Genomic DNA, 12,961 nt, shown 5'->3' on the forward strand with positions numbered 1-12,961 from the left:
GACATTTATAACGCGCCTGCACACAAGTGTTTCTAGGCGCGACGAGACAAGGATAGGGAAACAAGGGAGGCCAAAATAACGATCTTACTAGGTCTTGTGTCATTCAGATCATGCACCCGGTCACTCTATGCTAACTAACTTACCATCCCCAGATTCATGAGGAACAAATGGGGGAGTGGGGCAGCTTCCCGGTCATCGCTGCCAAAAATTGGAACGCTCTACCCCTGGCCCTGAGATGGGAGCAATCCTATTGAACTTTCAGGAAACAACTTAAAACTCTACTTTTTTCAATTATTGTATGAATGCCATAAACTGTTCTGTCTCACTGCCTTACCTTGAATACACCTGTCTGTAACCAGCGTCTTGATGCTGTTGGGCTTAGTAGTGCGCTTAACAAATGCAAAAGTAAATTAAATAAATCTCTGTAACAGCAGCTAGGCCGACGGTTTATAGCCTTGCCAGTTGCACGATAAAATATCCCGTTGTTTTATGTATGCATTTTACAAAAACAAGCAGGACTTCGTGCATCAGGCAGCCAAGTGGCTCCAAGGAGGGTGCCAGGTCACGTGCCCCTTTTACCCTCTCATGAAGACATCTCTGGCCCCTATCTCTCTCTTGTCCCGGGAGGATAGCTCAGCAGCAACTTGCTCACCTTTGAAACAAGAAGACACGAACTTTAAAAAATGCAAATAAATAAATAAATGAATAAATAGAGTACAAAAGAGCGTGTACACTCAGCTAGCCATTTAATATACGCCTCGTGTGCTTGGATCATATATTCAGGCACGAAAAGTCTGCTTCCGTCCGGAAGATGGCCGTCATTGTGACTTGGCAAACCTAAGGAAAAGATGAAAGTTTTTTTCTGTAAGAGGCATAGCCCATGAATATATAGAGACGGGGACATGGTCCGCCAGTGCAATGAAGCACCTACGACCAGGGAGAACCAGAGCCGAAGAGGCTGGCACTTTCGACATATATTTTTCTTTAGTGTGTTGTCAACAATGTGATAGCCCCGGCCGGCATTGAGAACGAAGAAGCCAGTAACCGGTTCCGTGGAATGGTGCCTTATACACAACTGAGCAAGACAGGTTGCATCTAGAAAACTGCCCCATTGCCGCATTATCCTACTACTGAAGGGTTGCTTTTGACTCAGACTGGGGCTACACAGTGCGGAATGTCTCTTAATGCAGGACGCCTGTTTAGCTATCGATCACATTTCATTGGGATGAAAATGAATTAGAGGTGGGAGCTATTTAGCTCCTTCTTGTAGCCTAGAAGAGGCCTGTCTGCCTTGTATTTTGAAGCCAGACCGTCATCCCTTCTGGACCATGAGGTATTGACATTTCTGGCTGTGATTTAACACCTGGTTGTAGCCCCTGAAAGAGACTACTCACCTTCACATCAACAGCTTCCTGCCAGGAGCTAGGTCCAGTGGTCGAAGTGAGCGGGAGCGGTCGGGAGCGGTGCTCCTCTAGTTTTTAAAATTAAGTTTTACTGTTCCTATACTTCTATTTTAAAAAGAAACCGTTCCAGAATAGTTTCAATTTAAAATAAAAGTGTAGGAAGAAGTTCAAACTTGCACTTTCAGTCCACTACAATGAACGTTCACTTAAACAGCAGCTGCATGTGTTTAGGGGTTTGTATTGTATGTGGGATGGGGTGCAGTGATGGGATTTGTGGGGAGTGGGTGCAAGCCAGCAGGGAACATAGTTCCACTACTTCTTTTAGTCCAATTTGACCACTGGCTAGGTCTGACTTTTCAAGCCAGATAGTTCTACAGAAACATATCTATGTGACAGTAACCCTGTGTCTTTGGGAATGTCTATGAAAGAGCATTTCGGCCCATCTCGAAGTGATGTATTGCTGCATAAAGGCTCATATCTGTCGAATTCTAAACTCTACAAGTCTAATTTAGATTTACAGAACTGTTCCAGCTCCTCCTGAGCTGCTTTTATCACTTTCAAATAAAAACGTATCAAGCACATATTTTTCTCTTTGCGGGTGTGTGTGTCGCGTGCGTGCGCGTATGGTTGCGGGTGCGCGTGTCGTGTGCGTGCGCGTCTGGGTGCGGGTGCACGCATATGGGTGCGGGCAACAGAAAAACGGGGGAGCGGAGGGTTGATCTAATCCAGGAATGCCATCAAAACAAAGCTATTAGCAGAACCCACCTAGGCAAGAAAAGACTGTTAGGAGATGTTATATAACAAGCCCGAACAGTCAGGGAATTGCAAGCAAGTTCAGAAACTTCTAAGAAAATCTGAGGTAAATGGAATTGTTCTGCAGAGTGAAAAGCACCGTGTGCCTTCTACTGCACTGCCGGAACAGCACAAAAGTCGTTTCACAAATTGTTGTTTACTATTGCCTACACAAATCACGCGGCTAGCAGGTGGCGCAGGAACCCTTCGCCCGCGGACGGATGTGTACACATGGAAAGGAGATACAAACACAGCCTCGATCTATCGGCTAAAGCAGCCGCAGCTGCTCTAAATATAGCGGTCCCGCCACTCGCTGCTGATAGCAACATAGTTCAATGCTTTGGGGGACACGAAAAGGCCTCTCCTCCCCAGCGACCGCCCGCCAGCCAAAATCAGAAGCCTCAAATCACTGACTCTTTGGGGTCACTGGTCTCGTGCAGCTTTTGACTCCTATGTTGTTAGCATCCATGAAAGTTATGGAAGGCGTGTGTCCCTGGGAAGTTTGCTGAGAGCTGCTCATGCATGTATTTGTTTTCTTTAGTCCCTTAAAGGACCCCTCTGCTTAGGGTGACCAGACGTACCGGTTTTGCCTGGACAGCCCCGGAATTACGCCCTCTGTCCGCCAGTCCCGAGGGTGTTTTTACTTTAAAACCATGTCCCGGTTTTGGCGAAAAGCAAAGTCCCTGTCTCGGTTTTTGGATAAATTGAATGTTACTAGTACTAAACGACTGGATATTGATGGTGGGCAACAGTTATAAAGCAAGCAAACATCAGAATTGTTAGCATTGTACATTGCGTTGCTCTGGCTAAGCATAAAGATACAGGCAACAAATAGTCTTTATTTTCAACATATTTAGATTAAGGATTCTTGAGTTAGAATAGCAATCCAAAGATTACATTCTGTACAGTAATTTAGGTTGTGCATTGTGTGGCGAGATAACCCAACCCCCGTCACAGTGGCGTCTAGCCATCTGGCGAAGAGAATAAAGAGACCCGCCTGTTACAGGGGTGTAATCAGTTTCCAATCAGTCCCCTGCTTGTGGTGTGTTCCCTTTAAGGAGCCGTAGACCAGCTATGTTACAGCGTTGCTCGAATAAAGGAGACGTTACTTCGGCACGCAGGGCAGTGCACGAGCGGAGCCTGTAACAGCAAACACGGTCTCCAACTTGTTTATATGCATAACACTGCTCTCTGTGGTATTTCGGTATGTGCACCGCGTCCCATGCTGCGTTTCCCAGTGATCTATTGTATCAGCGATATAGCAACTGTTGGCCAAGGAGGGCAGCAGACCCAGCAGCGGAGTTATATGCAGGCAATCATTGATGATAACCTTCACGATCAGACACATAGAGCAGATGCCTTGTAGGACGGCAAGGCCTGGAACTAAGGGCAGAAGGTGAGAATATAGGTTGCGGCCCTCACAGGGCGCTCGTGCAGCACTTCAACGCCCACCAAAAAGCAAAGAGGAAAACAATCCCAAGGGAGAGAAGACAGGGGACATGTAGGCCTCACATTCTATGGAACCAATAAGGGGATTCAACTACCACCAAATGGTGGTACGCATCCCAAGAGAGGTAGACTATACACCCGACTGCACATGGCCTCAACTGGAGGACTGGAGTGTCGTCCTCAAGGACAAGGCCCCCCCCCCACATCCAAGTGACTAGCTACACTTCATGTTAAAGCACAACATAAGTAAGCCGTTCCATAGATGTCTGGTCATGGAATTTGACATCCATGGATTGCATGCTACATAAGAAACCTGATGGGACCTTTAGATCGAAAGGTTGGAAATGTTTACACAGCGTGACAGCAGTGCTCATAGAGACCGGAGCATCAGTGAATGTCATCGCTCAAGCAATTCCGACATCTGCATTCTAATCCTAATCTTGCCCCACTGAAAATACTTCACCTCCAGAGGACCTCGACTGTTACTCTCCGAAGGAGCACTTTACACTCAAGTCATATCAGCAACTATTTAAAGGGATCGGCTGTCTGAAAGAGCAGGACGTTCTGCTTCGTATCGACCAGACAGCGCAGCCACTGCCACATTGTCGAATTCCCCTTCACATGCGAAAGAAGGTTGAAGCAGCAATGAAACAGCTTGAGGTGGAGGACATTACTGAGAAGCTACATGGACCCACTCCATGGGTTTCCCCGATAGTGGTAGTGAACAAAACTCAGAATCCAAAAGAAGTATGCAATTGTGTAAACAAGCAGCTACCCAACTGGCCCACCTGGAGCAAGAGGCTCCCTACACTCATGCTATATAACATTACTACGGATTTGCAGGTATCTTCCATTTTCTCCACATTAGATCGAAAATCAGGTTACCACCAGGTACCCCTAGTCAAAGACTCAAGGACAACAGCAACTTTCACATCTCACATTGCCCTTTTTCAGCATAAAAGGTTGAGCTTTGGAGTATATTCGTCAGCTAAAGTGTTCCAACACACAGGCCTCAGCGCAGTACTAATCCAGCAAGACGAAGATGGGTTAACAAGGCCAATAGCATAACATAGGAGCAAAGCCTTAACCCCCTTAAAACAATTGTACTCCCAAAATCGAGAAGGCGGTATTGGATGTGCTGTGGGGTTGCAAACATTTGCATCTTTATATTTTCAGCAGACCAGTCACAGTAGTTACCATCTGCAAACAAATCCTGCCAATCATGCTAGGCGCCAAGACCCCACCCATCCGACAGAAGCGACGAGTGCTCCAACTTCAGGATTACAGAGTTTCAATGCAATTCAGGGCAGGCCTAGAACATTCCATGATTATTTATCAAGGCATCAAACGGCAAATGCCAGAAACATCTGTTAATGAGGATGTAGAGGAACACGTAAGAGTAATCACAAGGGCCTTGGTACCCAAAACCATGTCCCTACAGGATATTGTAAACGCTATTACCAAAACATCTGGGCATGCAGATTTTATTGTAACAGCTTCGGGCAAGACCGTGCTGCAGTTTTCTGTCAGAACGCAGTGGTAGAACACCAGCCTCCAAAGCATTCCTTCAAGACCTATGGAGTTACATGCAGGAGCTGAAGGGGTACTGTTGCTTGACTCCTGCTTAATTATTCCTACAGATCTCATGTCAACAGTAATCAAACCAGCCCATACATGCCATCACGGTGTAAATAAAACCAAAAACCAAGGCCAGACTGAGAAAGAAATCCTGGTTCCCTGATCTGGAAAAAGTAATATGCTCTTCCCTACAAGGATGCAAATGGTGCCAAACATCAAGCACTCCACAAAGGGCACCATCAAATGCCCAGAGAAGAGTAATAGCCCATGGAAGGACTCGAGCATGGACTTCAGGACCGTACTACAGTCAAGGCATTTTGTCATAGTACTAGACAAATCTTCCAGGTACCCGCAGGTGAAGTTCATCTCTTCCAGAGAGGCTAAGGAGGTGGACTCGTACTGGGGGATCTATTAACAGCACACGGCATACTTGAGACAATAAGATGTGACAATGGACCGCCATTCCAGGGGAAGGAGTTTTATGGAAATACCCACAAAAGAATAACCCCCTACTGGCCCGAAACAACGCAAACACTGAAAGCTTTATGAGTTCCCTCAACATAGCATTCCGCATGACATATGGACAAGGGGAAGCCCTCAAAAGCCCACTGTCGTCATTCCTCATGATGTATCGAACCACATCATCACTGGAGTAGCCCCTCCAGTGGCTCTGTGGACCAGGAAAGGGCGTTCCATCATTCCCGGAGCATAAATCAAGATCAATAGTACAGATGAATACAAGCTGTGTGAGGCTGTTTCAAATAGAGCTAAACTGCAACGAAACTGCCAGAAGAGGTCTAAAGAAAACAAAAATGGTGGAAGGGGATTAGGTAGTAACCTACTCTAGCAACCAGGGGAACAAGCTGTGCCTCTCCTACGAAGCAAATCCCTTCATGGTTACAGAGAAATGGGGATCTAAGCTAATGGCTGAAGATGGACATGGCAGAGTAACAAGGAATTGCTGTAGTTGGTTTATAAAGACAAGAAGACAGAGCCAGAGGGTTCAAGGGTTGGAGAAGGAGAACCGAGAAAGTGAGGAGATGGACAACAATAACATGTACAAACTGATTACTGACCTGCCATCTGATGAGGAGAGGATATCCAAGAAAAGCCATTTCACGAGCGGCCCCAGAGTAGAGGTAACCAAAAGATAGCAACAGAGATATCTCAAAGGTTTCCCATAAGAGTTGGTTGAGGCATTCCAGCCAGACTAAAATACTATAGGGATCATGCTCAATGTGGGCGTAAGGTTAATGGAACGTTTAAAACCCTTGTATAAGGCTTTTAAGCTTTCCATTAACGTTATCCACCTGCCTCCCATTTTCAATCATCTGTAGGTCAGAAAGGAGGGGTCGAATGCAACTTGCGTTTCCACCACCTTCTCCACCATCTTCTGCAGCATGGCAAGCAGTGTTCACAATCAAAAGTAAACGCTGCCTGGCACGCCAGCATTCCAGAAAGCCTTTACACACTTTGCTTTGCAGAGTGTAAATGTGAAGGGCAAAAGGAGGCATACATGCTTTCATGAATGAGCTCCTGAAATGTGTAATTTGGCGGTGGGGACCTGTTATGTATGGACTGTAACGTAAGCGGGTCCCTGCCACCAAATTTTAGACATTTGCATTGCAGGCTGCAAATGTAAAGGGCAAAAGGCGGCGTACAAGTGTGTACCTTGCCTTTTGCCCTTCTTCACATTTGCACTTTGCAGTGCAAAGTGAGTGAGATCCCTATGGGGACTGTCTGCTTTATGCTGGTCAACCTGCGTGCCCATTCTGTATATGGTTAAGTCACATGTTATGTCATAAATAGGGGATTTTCAACCTTATAGGGATGAGGAAAACTGCAATTTCATAGCATATGCTAGCATATTTCCTACTTGGTGCTATGCCTTATTAGGGAGGTTTAGACCTAGACTGCTTATAGATGTGTCAGCCTGACCCAAACCTCATGGCCTGCTCAGTATTTGTATAAAAGTGTTTTTTTGCCATTGCAAGTTATTTTTAATTTTGCTTTGCAGGAAAGAGCATTGAGTAGTCAACAGCTTTGTGACGCAGCAGTTTTTTAATCCCCTAAAACTACGTACAGGCTTCCTTGTCTCCTGAGCTGAAGTCGAGGAAAAAACTGCAGGGTCATGTTCTTGACCTTTACCTGCCCAGCTTCTCTCGCTGTTCTTAGCAATAAGTCTCTGTCGTGGTAATTAAGCAATTTTAGTGTCACTGGCCGGGGCTGGGCTCATGGTTTCCGTCTGGGACCAAGCAACTCCTCCAAGAAGAGTTACGTCTTTCCCATTCATCTCCTTCTCTTACACCTACACTTCTTACATCGTAGCACCTAGACTCTTCTCCCACTCACCTGCACCATTTAAGCCTATTGTGCTACCACGCTATCTCTGGAATGTTCTAAGGAGCCTTTCCAGACTAGCTTGCATATGACTGCAGCCACGGCCGGGGGTCCAAGGTCCACGCTCCACCAGACTCAGCGCTCGTCTGCACCAGCAATCTTGCCGTGTCTGCAGTTCCGCTTCCGGCCTCTGGTTCTTTGCTGTGTAAGCATTATTTGCCCATCATGGAGTGTTTGCTTCTCTCCCCACCCCACAGACTCTGCACGGTGACAACTAAAATGTACGTAGCTTCAAGTTTATTTGTTTAATGGCGTTCAGTTCCAGGGCTTGAGGAGCTCTCCCCTGAGCGCCTTGAGCCTTCATTTCCATCACGTGACCCATGGTGCTGATCCTGTGACAGAATTAATTATTTCCGAGTCTGCACCCAGTCTTACTTTGGAACGCATGAGCACCCACGAAATAAAAACATGTTTTTTTTTGGGACACCATGTGTCAGTGTCATTTACCAGCTGTTTTCATCACACAGAGAGGTAACACAATCTTTTTTTGCCATTTATTGCAATGATATGCTAGTATCCTAGGGCAGGTATTAGTATCGTCCCATAGTTATTTCATTCAAAAGCCTAATTTGGAGCCGGGCCAGGTATGGTGCGCTCATCTTATAGCAGACGCCTGCTCTTGTGGTAAAATCCTTGTGTAATCGACTAAAAAAAGAGTTTGGGGTGGTGAGTACTACCTCATGGGTCTTTCAAATTACAATGGTGTAGCGAGGGAAAGACTGACTGCGGGAAGGAATTGCACAGGTAACGCCTGCAATCTGTGTCTATAGGTAGGCATACATTACAGGTCTTTAAATATTCACGTACATTTTACATAGCAGCATGTTGAGAAGACCACATGTTCATGGCACATGCATGCATGTTGATTACGTATGCAGATTTGAAATCTATATTTTACATCTGGAAAATCTTGGTCAAACATAACCTACATTTCTTAAAACGGTTTGTACTAATGCAGCGTCTCAGATTCTATCTACCCCCCTCCTTCTATCTACGCCCCCCCCCTCAGCCGCCATCCGAGCCGACTGCTGGAAATGGCTACTAAGAATGAATGCTCCAGCATAAACCCTAAACAACACGTATTGTGGGAATTCCCCTCGGCAGTACCATGCAAAATATAAAGTTTCAAGCGACAACATGTACACAAGCTTTCCTGTTTTTTTTTTTTATCTGGTCCTGTGACCATTTCCAAGTCCCTGCGCAGGGGACCGTGGAGGGGTCTGGCATGGAGAGAGGGCAGGGAGGCTGCACTCCCCTCCCCTGCACCAACATAACGAACACGCTGGCCACCTTTGGTTGAGGTGTGGGGGGTATACCCTGGCAGTTACCTGAGCAATGGATGTGTTTCCATGAGAATGGGGTGACAAACTTGCATTTTATGGCCATCCAGACAATAGGGTGAGTACCTAGGACTTTGTCAGCAATTCTTGACAGCGGCCTGAGTGCCTATACATTCTATGCCAATACCTGGGTCATGATGTGAGTGCCTCCAGGTTTGTGGGCAATTACTAACAATGGTGTGAACACCTTGCCATTTGATGACAATCGCTGTCAATGCTTCAAGTACATGGCCATTAAATGACAATTCCAAGCGAAGGCATGAGCATTTGATGACAATACCTTACAATGGTGTGAATATCGGCTCATCTGGTGGCAATGATGTCAGCACCCAGGCACATGATATTATTACTTGGAAATTGCCACGGGCACCCGGGTAACTGAGAGCAACACCTGTGATATGGGTTGAATTCCTGTACATGTTATGGCAACACCTGGCAGATAGGGAGAATAGAGGGACCTGTGCAGGCATTACATGGCATATGGTGTAGGTATCAAGTACCTCTTGTATTGCAGCGGTGTACATATCTGGGCTTTTGATAACAACAAGAACATGGCAGAGTACCTGGGCTTTTCTGTTGGATCGTTTGCATGTGCTAAGTGGAAGTCTCCAACACTTCAAATAGGCAACATTGTTTGAGCCCTACCAAAAGAATCACCCTCCCGCTTCCTGTATATATGTAACAAATAAGAAATAGATAATATTCACCCATTTTGAGAACATCAGTCCTATAGTAGGCCTCCCTCGACAGTTCCGAATCCTAGTGATGGTGGCTGTTGTGGCCTCCTCGGCCGGCCTAAATTGATAAAATAGATGATTGATAGACCTTCTTTTGCCTTTGTCGGGCTCTAAATAATATGTCTGATAGGAGAGGAAATAGAAGTGTTGTGGGCTGGTGCTGACTACACATACGATTGGCTGAGACGACACATACTAATGTGCAAGCTTTGGTTCCTTCCTGATGCTGCCTTAACTATTCCATGGTGGTATGCGAGTCCCCAGGTATCTCTGTTTTTTTTGTCGTATGTTGGCAAACTGATTTGACAAAGGGGCTAAAAACGGGATCCCCCTTGCCTTCAACCTAAGAGTGGTGGCACGGGGCATACAGTGTGCATCCTTATCAGTGGACTTTTATGCCGCTGTGAGCATGATCTGGTGCGCATTCCTCATTCGTCCCAATGCTGTGTTCTTGACAGGTGCCTGCTCACCCCACACCTAAACATAGGAACTAGTATCAAATTGGCCTATGTGACTCTTTCTGGTTCTTCCATCTCTTTGTGGGGAAGCGGGTGCTATTTGGAACAACCCACCATTGAGTCTGTGATTTCTTTTCTCAACCATGCAACCTTTGCCATGCCTCATGCCTCATGCCTCTATTTTCTCTTATTATTTTCTTTATTCCACTGGTTGAGGGGACGGTAGGAAGAGCTGCGATGTACTTTATCATGTTAGTCACCCTATAGAGAAATATACTGCTGACAAATTAATGTGTGTTTTGTTTTTTTCGTTCTCGACTAATGTTGTCCTTTCTTTCTTTCCACAGACATTCTTCATATGGAAGACTGGTGGACGATCACGACTATGGCTCCTGGGGCAATTACAATAATCCTCTCTACGATGACTCCTAAGAATGAGGACACACCAAACAGATCAGGACACTGCTATTTAATTCCCAATGGTGTTTGCCTTGTTAAATCACAGTTGACCAGACCCCATCCATGGTGGATTGAAGTGCCAAGCCGTGTTGCACCTTTAACATTGTTCACTTCTTTGTTTCACAACTGGCTACGGTAATGGGGGGAGTCAAGATGAATCTTGCCTGAACAAGGACCAAGCGCAATGTATGGTGAACACGATTGCTCAACGGGGAAGAGGACACTTTCAACATATACTTTGAGTTTTATGTTCTGCTTAATATTTTTTATTGTTGGAGACAGAACAACGTCTGGGGGAACTTTGTCTTCTGAGTCCGTCTAGCATTCTTTTAATTGTATTTTTTACATTTTTTTCTGAATTCATGTGCAATCAAGCAAGATTTGTAAAACATGAGGGATGGTACACTATGCGTTTCATTATTTTTTTAGCCAATTTCAAAGCCAAGCCACGCCAATGGCGCTCGATAGCATGTGGAAACATTACCAGATAGAAGCTATGCAAAATCATGTAAGGCCAGGGAGGTTATGGAAAGAGTAAAAAGGTACGATTTGCACAATATGGACCCAAATCAGCAACAGATTTAATTGGATGCCATGTATAGTGATCCTAAACAGAAAATCCCGCAAAATATTTTTAGCAGAGGACAAACTAGATTTTGGTACTTAGATGGTTCCTAATATTGTGTCAAGATATTGTGCCTGCCAGGTAACTATGCCCAAATCCTATATCAACAGATGCGTCGGTGGGCCCAAATCATACATTGACAGATGAATAATCAGGTTCTAAATTGAATATTGACTGATGCATATGTAAAATAGATGCATCTGGACGTATGTGACATCTCCTTGACTATTAAATCAGGAGACAGACAGAAGCAGTCTGCATCTTTTCCCAGATGCAAGAAGCACCCCTAGCCACTTTGGCTTCATTTAAAACAATATAGCCTTTACATGCAAATGTATGCATGGGAAGGGATGACCTGGTTCTTGTTTGGACAGGGCTTCTTTCTTGCAATCTGCGAAGCGTCGCTGGTTGGAGGCTGCTTGTGGTGCCAGAGAAAGAACCGGGCATGGACCAATTAAGGCGCCCATCATTCTTTTTAAAGGAATGCATCCCTCATAGGAATTGAGCTCCTCGTATCCCACCCGCAAGATGCATACAAAATATATCAAAAATCAAACGTTGTGATGTCCAAAAACAGATTGGTCTTTTGGAAGGCGTCTGCAGCCTTTGCCTCGCCAGATGTTTTGGACACCTTCCATCAATGCTAGGGGCGGCATAGTCAATAGTGAGGGATCTTGGGCAGTGTCGTCCAAACCACACGGAGAGCAGCAGGTTGCCTACCTTTGTTCTTTTGTTTCAACTAAACTCCCCCCCCCCTTATAATGCCACTGGTGGTTGTCTGCTATTTTTGCACTGTGACAATGAGATGGAAACTGTGAAGCAAGCCATCTAAAGCCCACGCAGGTGGAGACTCTTTTGTGACTTCACTGGCTGGAGTTCAGAAGGCCTAAGAAGTGTTATGGGGTCTCTGTGGTATTTATTGATGGAGACGCGGCCATTTTGCTATTGTTGGCAGGTTCAGCAAGCTTCTGCTCACACCCTGTTGCCTCCTGGCATCGCCTACAGCCACAGTACCCTTTTAGAGGAATACTCTGATTCAAAGTTGTTTCATATTTTAGGCCTTTCACCCCTGAGGTGTGCTGTTTTTTTTCTCTTCCTAGACTATTTTCCATTGTGTACATCCAACTGTGTATCGCCGGACAGATCAAAGGGGTGTCTTTAAATTTGTTCTGGAACAGAAACCGGAAGAATGAAGAGGAGAAAACATGGTAAATAAGAAGAAAGCAAAAAAAAGAAGGAAAGAAAGGGAAGAAAGAAAAACAATAAGGAAAAATATAGACATTTTGTATTAATAGGTTTCATTTTCACACAGATTACACACATTGCATCGCTTAAATGTTTAATTTTACATTCATTGTGTTGCAGGAATTATTGTACAGTAAAAAAAACATTACAATAAAATGATGCCAAAGAGGAAGCGGAAAGTGATCATTGGTTCTTAAAAGGCACATACTTCCTGTTTTAGGCACAAAGAGACAGCGTGATTTTCCAAGAAGCATCCACTTATTTTGTTGCTCAAACTGGGGTTACCAAACAATGCACATATCGGCGAGCGCAAATGCGAGTAAGTTGGCCACTAGGCCACGTCGTCGTCCATCGAGACTAAGGAGGACCATTATTAGCGCATCAGCGTTAAAGTCTGCCAAGGGAGGCTGTGTTAACCAACATTGAGACCAGTGGTTGTGGTGGGTGTGAGCGCTGCTCCTCTACTTTTTTAATT

At 45.2% G+C, this 12,961-nt stretch overlaps 1 protein-coding gene across 1 annotated transcript in view; it reads left to right on the forward strand.

Moving 5' to 3' along the window:
* The window catches only part of PARM1 (prostate androgen-regulated mucin-like protein 1), a 313,841-nt gene extending 301,183 nt beyond the window's left edge, over positions 1 to 12,658 (forward strand). The window contains exon 4 of the mRNA XM_069630569.1: positions 10,505 to 12,658. Within this exon, the coding sequence (XP_069486670.1) occupies positions 10,505 to 10,589 (85 nt within the window). The 3' untranslated portion in view covers positions 10,590 to 12,658. The remainder of the gene's footprint in view (positions 1 to 10,504) is intronic.
* The last annotated feature ends 303 nt before the right edge of the window (positions 12,659 to 12,961 follow it).

This window comes from Ambystoma mexicanum, chromosome 6q (genome assembly GCF_040938575.1).
Source record: "Ambystoma mexicanum isolate Mex_15411 chromosome 6q, UKY_AmexF1_1, whole genome shotgun sequence".
Lineage (NCBI taxonomy): Eukaryota > Metazoa > Chordata > Amphibia > Caudata > Ambystomatidae > Ambystoma > Ambystoma mexicanum.